This window comes from Ischnura elegans, chromosome X (genome assembly GCF_921293095.1).
Source record: "Ischnura elegans chromosome X, ioIscEleg1.1, whole genome shotgun sequence".
Taxonomy (NCBI): Eukaryota; Metazoa; Arthropoda; class Insecta; order Odonata; family Coenagrionidae; genus Ischnura; species Ischnura elegans.
In genome coordinates this window covers 66,918,155-66,928,236 of record NC_060259.1, presented here as the reverse complement: position 1 = coordinate 66,928,236, position 10,082 = coordinate 66,918,155, and the positions used below count along the sequence as shown (strand labels likewise).

The window sequence follows — 10,082 nt, the reverse complement described above, 5'->3', positions numbered from 1 at the left end:
GCAGGATCAAGTGACAAACGTAATACATCACACTCCTCCCTTCCCAAAAAGAGAGGGAACATCCCAACCCGACAAACAAGAGACTAATTATATAATACAAAGGAATTAATTACATACACAGAGGAACAGCTGACATTAGCAAAAAAAAGAAAGAAAGAGAAAAAAAAAATCTCAATGATTGACATCACTCCCCCCCCACCAATGCTCACACATTCCACATTTCTTTTACTTTCCTTGCCCTTTTAGGGTACCGTGTTTGCATTTCCTGAACACATGGTTCACTATCCCCCCCTGTTTTTTTTATTGAGTCATTTTGCACACTCCCCACATTGTCACAACCCTTTCCCAACCCTGTCTGCCAGTACCCCACAGGCTCTGAACTACCACTTCTGCTGCAGCTCATAGCAGTTGCCTTCCCTGGAACGATTAACTCACTTTTCATTTCACTCGAAACCTGAGTTTCCTCAGCCCTACCTATCACCCCAGTCCCCACTTCCCTGAGCTGATCAATGTGGCGATGCCACACACTTCCATCTTTTGTCTCCACCCTGTAATTTCTTGATCCCAGCACTGACACAACAGTAGTTTCTTTCCACTGTCTTGCTCCTCCTCTGGTGTAAGCTGTAGCCCACACTTTGTCACCCACATTGAAGGTCCTCAGTTGGGTAGAGGTGCCATGGGACCTCTTTTGGTGCTCCTGCTTCGTGGTGACAGTCTGATTGATGCTGGGTTTGAGAAGTGATAGGCGTGACCTAAGAACCCGCCCAAACATCAACAGACTGGGTGGCTCCCCTGTAGTGGAATGAGGGCTTATTCTGCAATCAAACAGGAACCGTTGTAAGGCAATGTGCAAGGGTACATTTGAGTTTACTAGGGTCTTTATCTTGCTTTTGAAACACTTTACCAGGTTCTCTGCAGCCCCATTTGTAGCAGGATGGTATGGAGGGGAAAACCTGTGCCTAATCCCATTCATAGAGCAAAAGTTCTGAAATTCCCAAGAGGTAAATGGTGTGCCATTATCACTCACAATTTCCTCAGGTAGCCCAAAGATTGCAAACAGAGCTCTTAAGTGACCCAAAATTTCCTCTGAGCTGCTATTACTCAGCTGAAAAACCTCTGGCCATTTTGTGGAACTGTCAACTACCACAAGAAAGACTTTACTCATAAACGGACCAGCTAAATCTATGTGTAAGCGTACCCATGGTTTATCTGGCCTTTCCCAGCATTTCAAAGGGGCTTTATTTGGGAGGGGTTTATTTTCTGCACATGCGGTGCATGCCCGAGCTAACGCTTCTAAGTCCTCATCCAGCTTAGGCCACCAAACATATGACCTCGCAACAGACTTCATCTTTACAATGCCCTGATGACTGGCATGCAATTCGTTCAAGATAATGGGCCTCAACTTTTCAGGGATAACAACCCTATTACCCCACATCAGGCATCCCTGTTCCACACTTAGTTCCATTTTTCTGTTAAAATAGGGCTTTACATTCTCTTCCCCCTTTACCGGCCACCCGAACATGCAGTAGTCCAGGACCTTGGCTAATAGGGGGTCCCTTTGAGATTCCTGTCGCACTCTCTTTACAGTAACCGGCAGAAATTCTCTTTCTCCCAACTCAATATATGAGAATTCTTTGATTTCTACCTCCTCCTCTCTAAGTGGCAACCTCGAAAGTCCATCCGCAACCCTATTTTCCGTGGCCTTTATGTACTTGATTTGGAAATCATACCCTTACAAGATTATTGCCCAGCGCTGTAACCTGTTGGCTGCCATTTGGGGAATACCTTTCTTTTCTCCTAAAATGTAAAGCAGGGGCTTGTGATCTGTTCTCAAAGTAAATTTCCGCCCATATAGGTATTGGGTAAATTTCTTAACCCCAAAGATGATTGCTAGAGCTTCGCGGTCAATTTGTGCATAATTAGTTTCCACTTTGCTCAGTGATCTTGAAGCAAAAGCAATGGGGCACTCTAGTCCATTTGTATATCTCTGAATCAACACTGCCCCTACTCCATGCGGAGATGCATCGCATTCTAAAATGATAGGCAAGGAGGGGTTGTAATGTGCAAGGACTCCAGCTGAAGCAATAGAGGTTTTAACTGACTGAAAAGCCTCCTCACACTTCTCAGACCAATCCCACTTGGATTCCTTACATAGCTCATGAAGGGGGGCCAACCTGGTTGCTAAGTTTGGCAGAAACTTGGAATAATATTCAATTAGCCCCAAGAATGCCCTCAGCTGAGATACATTTCTAGGTGGTGGACATTTAGTTATTGCCTATACTTTGGAAATAGTTGGGTGCAGGCCTTCCCTGTCAATTTTGTGACCCAGATATTCCACCGACATTTCCATGAACCGACATTTACCTCTATTGACTTTAAACCCTAACCCGCAAAGCTTGTTCAGCACCCGGTCCAAGTTTTCCAAATGTTCCTTGTCATTCCTACCTGTTACAATAATGTCATCTTGGAAAGAAGCTGCTCCCTTTAATCCCTGCATGACTTGGTCCATTATTCTTTGAAATATTGCTGGAGCAGAAGCAACTCCAAAGGGAAGTCTACAATATCTAAATAAGCCCCTGTGGGTGTTGATTGTACAAAGCTCCTGCGACCCTTCATCTAGAGTGAGTTGCTGAAAAGCCTGGGCAAGGTCGATTGTTGAGAATTTTTCTCCCCCTTCTAATATTGCAAATATTTCATCAACCCTTGGCAAGGGATATCGCTCAATTTGTAAATTTGGATTGAGAGTAATTTTAAAATCCCCACAGATCCTAACACTGCCATCATTCTTAGCCACCGGTACTATTGGTGTGGCCCACGCACTGAAGTCTACAGGGTGCAGGATTCCCACCCTAACAAGCCTGTCTAACTCTTCATCCACCTTGTTTCGGAGCGCAAATGCTAATGCTCTCGGAGGGCAATAAACCGGTTTGACGTCAGGTTTTAGAATTAAAGCCACTTCACCCTTATTAAACGTGCCCAGTTCACCTTCCCATAATGCGGTAAATTTCTCTAGCACCCTCTCCAACTTGGGATCTCTGACACCCAAATGCATTACTGGTATGGTCACTCTTAAAATTTTTAGCCAATCCCTCCCCATGATTGGCGGCCCTCCATTTTTGACGACAAAGAGTGACAATTCATATACTCTACTCTTGTGGCGGACCTTTACCCCAATGGTGCCCCCTGGTTTTATAAGGTTGTTGGAGTAAGATTTAAGCCGTATGGCTGTTCTTTGCAGGGGCAACTCTGAGAAATATTTCTGGTAGCAGCCCTCCGATATTGCTGAAATGGCCGAACCCGTATCAATTTCCATATCCAGCTTGACCCCCTCTACTAAGATTGCCACTTTAAATGGCGCATCCCCGAGTGCAGAATTAATATTGAAAAGTGAGGGGAACTCTTCGCCATAACTCTCACCCCTAACAGAAGAAACCTCTAAATCAAAAATTCCAACACCCTTTTCTTCCCGCTCATAACCCTCCATACACCCTTCAGAAATCTCACTATGAAATACCCTTTTTTCGTACTCACCCAAGTGATCCTGTTTGCACATTGCCTTTAAATGGCCCACCCGTTGACATCGATCACACCTAGCACGCCGAAATCGACACTCCATTCTTGTGATGTGCTGATTTTTTGCTATAAAATTGCCAAATACCTGTAGCAATCACCAATGAAAATACTATTACAGTTTTACCAATTTTTTCCCTACCCTGGCCAACAAATTTGTATTTGAAATCATCCTTTATTGATCGAAAGAACTGTTTAAGTGGGGAGGCATAAAACCACCTAGCCATGGTAAATCCGACATTTAGTGCACTACGAAATGACTTGGGTTATATAAAATGATTTCAATAGTTTAATAAAAATTAAAGCGAAGACATGAAGGAAAACAACTGGAAAGTAAATATTTCATTGTAGGAAAAATTAGCCACTGTTTGACATGTCCTGTAAACAGAGAGAGCCTGCTCTTATTGGAGTAGCATTACTGATGGTGAAGGAAGTTAGAAATTTTTAGCTAGGCGACAATGCTAGGCCTAAGGAGAAAATCATTTAAGGAAAATTACTTCTTGATTGATAGGACCATTTTCTTGGGATTTTGAAGCTTGCTTCTTATATCATTCCTAAGGGGTATCAGAGGAAATTATAATTAATTATTCATCAGCACCAATTGAATTTTAGCTGATCAGCTTTAAAAATTAAAAAAATAATCACTCATCATAAAAAATCCTGAAAAAATATGTATTTTTCCCATAAAATCTTCATTTTTAAAATTTAAATTTATTGGAGTTGAAGGATAAAATTGATCAATTAGTGGAAAAATTAGTGGCAGCAAAATAAATAATATATTTTTCTTGACCTCATCCTTTATAATTACAAGTAATTTGTACAAGTCCAAATGAAATTTTCATATTTGCCTCATTCAATTCAGAAAAAGCTTTGGTACACTAATCTCCACCTACATAGGACAGTTAAACTATTAATATAGCTATAGTTTCGTAATGGCACAGATCAGCACAAAATATAGCTCACATGCTCCTTTTCCATTTCAGCATGGGGGAAAGGAACCTGAGCTTGATAAATTGCTCAAAGAAAATGAGGAAAATCTCACCACTACATGATTTTTACTCAATAGTCCAAAATCACGGTTGTTCTTAAAATGGAATGAGATATGGTTTTTAAAAAAATTCTGCATGAAACTCAAACGCAAGCAAAATATCCACGGAGGCAAAAATATCATAAATACATGCAATTGTTGATGGTGATATTTTTAACATAAGTTATATTAAAATATCCCTAAGTATATATATACATATATATACCTATATGCCAGGACCATTGTCTCTAGTCCACCTAATAGTATGGTATGGTATTTGGAGTAGGTGACCAACAGCTGAGATCATTTGCACCATGAGAGAAGGGTATAGAGGGAAGGGTGAAGAGAAACCTGGCATGAGCATTGATGAAGACTCCTAACGAAAGGTGCCAAGTGGACGTCCCATCTGATGGACGGAGTGTTGCACTTGAAATATCCTCCACACAACACTCAAGCTGGAATCAGACAATCTTTGAAATTTCTCTGCCACTGCAGGAAAAATAAACCTGAGCTCACCAGGTGGGAAGCCGACACTCTAACCACCACAACAGCTGCATTGCCTCTACCCCACAGTCCTTCAGACCTTTAACATAGCCCCACTTTCATAGACCATCTCATGTCAAGTGATTTAGCGGACTTTTTTGAATGAGGAGAGTGGAAGGAAGAGTGATGTACTGTTTTGGACGACAACTTGGGAGGACCCACCAACGCAGTTTATGGTGGCGCCTTTATTTAAGGAAAATGGAGATATGCTAATATATTGTTACAGCCCTTTTGGAGGGCGCAAACATTTTCTTTTGTTGTGCAATGTGTGCCACAGCGAGATCATGGATTACAGCTGAGGGACGCTCATATCGACAGGAACTTGACAAGGGCCTCGTGGATGAGCCGTGGACTGATGGTGCCGTCGGCCGTGTAGTGCACGCCCTTGTCGTTAAGAATGCCATAGTCGCCCATGATGAAGCCGTCTGCCGTCCTCTCCTCCACACGGTACTTTCAGAAGTTATGGCCCTCCACCACGTTGAAGAACTTCTGACGAGGGTCCTGTGGGGTGTGCACGAGGTCCGCAGTCCTGTAAACCATGTATGGTGCCACAGTGTTGCAATAACGTTATCCCTGCTGTTTTTACCACTCCTTTTACAACTACGCACTTTTAATTTTTTTAGTTACGTCTATAGATACACTAGTTTTTGCATTCAATTCCATGCCCACGTCTTGTAGCACTATCAGAGAATGAAAAATCATTTTCGAGTCCAAATATGATGCGCTGCTTCAATGGCCAAGCATAACAATAACTTCAACAGATTCAGGCTTCAATTGGTGGAAGTTAGACATATTTAAGTAAATGAAAGGTCGTAGCACTTTTCCACAAGAATTTTTAATTCGTACAACGCGTTTCAGCTCACTGAGCCATCATCTGGTACAAGACAAGTCTTGTACCAGATGATGGCTCAGTGAGCTGAAACGCGTTGTACGAATTAAAAATTCTTGTGGAAAAGTGCTACGACCTTTCATTTACTTAAATATAACAATAACTAATAAGTCGTATAATGAAAGCGAAATTGCGTACAGTTAAGTAATCATTGGTAGGATTGGATGATCACTCACTGAAATCTCCGAAATTGTGTCCAAACATAGGGAAAATTTTCCACCAATTCTCGTACGACATGCTCAATACGATTCATGCTGGAGGCGGCACAAGGCAGTCGAAAATGAGGAATCAGCTGATGAAATTGGCGCGAATTTTTCCCGCCCCTGAATTTTTTTTATCGAATCAGTTAACCTCTTTTTCATATAATATCATCCTTTGCACGACACATATTTTAGAAGACTTCTTTACTTGACAAGACAAACGGATGTCTACAACGCTAAAACTTATTCACTTAGAAGACATCATGATAGAATATGAGAAATTTTTGACAGGATGACCGGCAAAAATATTATCGAAAGTCCCCCACCTTCCCTCTTGGCGTTACGCAATTTTAAGCGATATTTTACAGCAAATTTTAAAATAAAACTTCAAAGAGAAATTTGGGGCTTAAATATTAAGTTAGGAGGTTTATTATTGAGAATCCAGCATTAAAATGAGAAAAACATATGAAATACTCTACACTCAATCCTGCATTCTGGGTAAACACGTATTCAAACTCAGGGTATTTTCGCTATAACGAAATATCTCTCACGATACGACTGAAATCTTTATGACTATTTCATGGATAAATATATACTGCATATCACTTCATCACCTTATCGTTGTGTACATTTATAAATGAAACGAAAATTGCACTTTGCGGAGTTACCTCTCGATGCCTCTTGCCACTGGTTTGAAGGATCTTTATATACCCAACTTCACACTGTACATTTTTGGCTGGTCCGGTGTCTCTCCCTTGGCGTGTGACCTGCTGTTTGTCCTGAATCCTGCTTTACACCCCATGTCTTTCAAAATCCTCTGTACCCCTGTTGAACCAAACCACGTCGAGGGTAGAGCGACTACGACCAGCCACCTTTTGCCAATGGTTATTCATATTTTTTTCCATTGACTTTTGACTTTTAGTCGTTGTGTTATAGATCTATAGAATGCGTATGTCAGGTACAATAGTGATATCACTTGCGAACTTGTTTTTTTGGTTTTTGACAAAAGGAATTCTTTTGTAATGAATTTCTGTATTCTAAGCTAGATTTTATGGATCTTGTAAGTTCCTTTCAGAATTGGTAAACAATGATTTCAACGCAACATTTCTGAAAGGAACTTAAAAGATAGATAAAGGAAAAATTCAGTTGATATCGGCTTTAGATAAAAGAAGGCGCTGCAATATTCTAACAAATATTACCTTTCATTGATATATACAAATCATTGATTAATGAGATCTTGGATTCCAGAAATTCATTTATTTTTCATTTTGTGTATGTTTTCAAAATTTTAAAAGTAATTTTTATGCTGGAACAGGCATTACTGGCATAAAATATATGGCTACTCTGAAGCATTCTTTTATTTTTTTAGGCTTTTATGGAGTTATCTATTGGCTGGTCATACACTCTTCCCTTCTCGAGTGACCCCCACTTTCAAATGTCTCCCTGACGAACCCACATTCAAACATCGCACCCAATATTGCGTGTACATCCAATGGATCTATAAATGTCATATGACTCTCTTCCAGCCACTTAGCAAACCTCTGCACAACTGATTGTGAGTGATTTTTTTACGGTGTATCAATTTTGCGAAAGTGTCCATCTGGGAAAACAAGACTTGGAATCTTCTCTAAAAGGTGCATGTTTGAGTCCTTTTCGATGTTCTTAATGCCCTCAAATGCCACAAGGCATAACATTGTTTCCCATAGGCAACATGACTGCTGATTCCATTATCAAATTTTCGCAAAATATTTTCACCACTCGCATGTTATGTGGGAGCAGTGGCGCAGCGAGTGGGGGGTTTCCGAGGTTAAACCCCCCCCCCCCAGAGCTCAGATAAATATTTCATTGTAATCCAATTTACTTAATAGGATTGATATTACTAATAGAATAGTGTAAGAATGTATTAATAAAATATCCCTCAGGAAGCTGTAAAACTAACCATTTTGAACCGTTTATCTTAGAATTTTGCAATTTTATAATCTCGCACATACCGCTTATCCTGGTGGGTATACCATACCATCACACACCCCAGTAACCCCCCCCAGCCTTGATTCCTGGCTACGCCCCTGCGTGGGAGCAGTGTACCTCATACTTATTTTAACTTCTTAATTTTTGATGTTTAAACAATAAATAAAATGAAAAAAATAACTGCATTTTTAATTCACATCATATTTTTTACCTATTATTCTTCTGTGGAAATAATTGGCCATTAGATTGTGCTTACATGTGAACTTTGTGCATACACCACTTTCCCCTTCCCAAGTTCTAACTGCTGATCGACTTTTGTTAACCTCACATGAATACTTAAAATGTTGTTAGGACTGTAGATTTGGTGGTATTAGGCTAAAAATAAAATTAGGTCAAGAACTCTTCATCACTTCCTAGTTCAATGATGGCATCACTTCTGGAAAATGCCTGATTTCTTCTGCGGAAAAATTAGGCCAGAACATTGCAGACCACAATTGTAACTTTTTTATGTCATAGATAGCATTGTCTTGTATATGCATATAAATTTAGATTAAAATATCTTAAACTTAATTATTTTAGTAACTTGATTATTTGTTATAACAATAAAAGTATAGGTAGCTCAAAATATCATTTGTGCCCCCCCTTTGAGATATTTCTGTATCTCTTACTGGCCCACGCTATGGAAACCTACCCGCCACATGTGACAAAAGCGCTCAGTGCATGGCAGGGAGGGTGTAAATTGCGTTCGCAGCAGCCTGCCGTGCGAATGTACCAGGTAGGTTCGCAGCAGCGAAAGGGTTACTGTTCCTTGAATTCGGCTAGGACTCTAAGCCTGGTGAATTAGGATTTAATTCAAGTTAGGTCATGATCTAAAGAAAACTTCCTGGTTCTATGCTGGAATTGCTTTCCGATCAGAAGAGCTCTTTTCTCCCATGAAAAAAATAAGCCAGTAGATTGTGCTTAATGCATGCTTTGTGAGTACAGCTCTCTCCCCTTCCAACTGCAGATCAATTTTCATTAACTTCAAATGAATATGTAAAATTCTGTATGGGACCTAGTTCTGGTGGGATCAGGATTTTATCCAAGTATATAGATTTTATTCAAGGGATAACAACTCTTGTAATGAATGATGTATATGTATATTTTAATTAATACTGTTATTGATTTGAGTTTTATGATTAATTTGAAATTTATGTATTGTAATGAAGATTTGCGTAAGGTTGCATAGGGGGTTGTTGCAGGATGAGAGGGGATGTTTTCTATGGAAGTCATCAAGAAAATATCTTGGAGGAAGGACATAAGGAAAGAAATAGTATTTTTTATGAAATAAATAGGTTTTGGAAGGAAAAATTGTCTGATCTTACAATCTACACAACTTCCTGCTTCTACGATGGCATCGCATTCAGATGTGCCTGATTTCCTCTGAGGATATAGTAAATGAAATAAATAAATGGATTATTACTCCAAAAAGAAAGAAAGTACAAAATAGAACTGATTACATACAAAGAACTAACTTTAGGTAGTCATTAAGGAGAACCTGTTTTAGGGCTACCATCATTTACAAAAGGCCATGCTAACATAGAAACATTTTAGACACAGCATTTGAATTAAACTAGGTACATACATGCATTATATGGTATTACATCAAAGAAAAATATCCTCCATACTTTGCTTGGTGAACAACCAAGACTGTATATTTTTCATAATTAAGTTATTATTTTTTTGGTTTCAGACATGAATCAGGTAGTAAATTATACTCTTTTGAGCCTATAACCAAGAAACAACGTTTATATAGTATAAGGTTAGGTCTAGGGAAAGAAATACGTGATCTTTGTAGGGTGAAGGAAGGACGGTTGTATAATAATAATAACAATAACGATAGTAT

At 39.6% G+C, this 10,082-nt stretch overlaps 1 protein-coding gene across 1 annotated transcript; it reads right to left on the bottom strand.

The window, feature by feature from the left end:
* Positions 1-205: 205 nt before the first annotated feature.
* On the bottom strand, positions 206-1,348 carry LOC124171176 (uncharacterized protein K02A2.6-like). Its single transcript, XM_046550316.1, has one exon. It carries the CDS (start codon positions 1,346-1,348, stop codon positions 206-208), a length of 1,143 nt encoding a protein of 380 aa, XP_046406272.1.
* Between the last annotated feature and the right edge of the window lie 8,734 nt (positions 1,349-10,082).

Coding starts and splice junctions, on each gene's coding strand:
- LOC124171176 (XM_046550316.1), bottom strand. CDS start 1,348: ATGAAGTCTGTTGCGAGGTCATATGTTTGGTGGCCTAAGCTGGATGAG.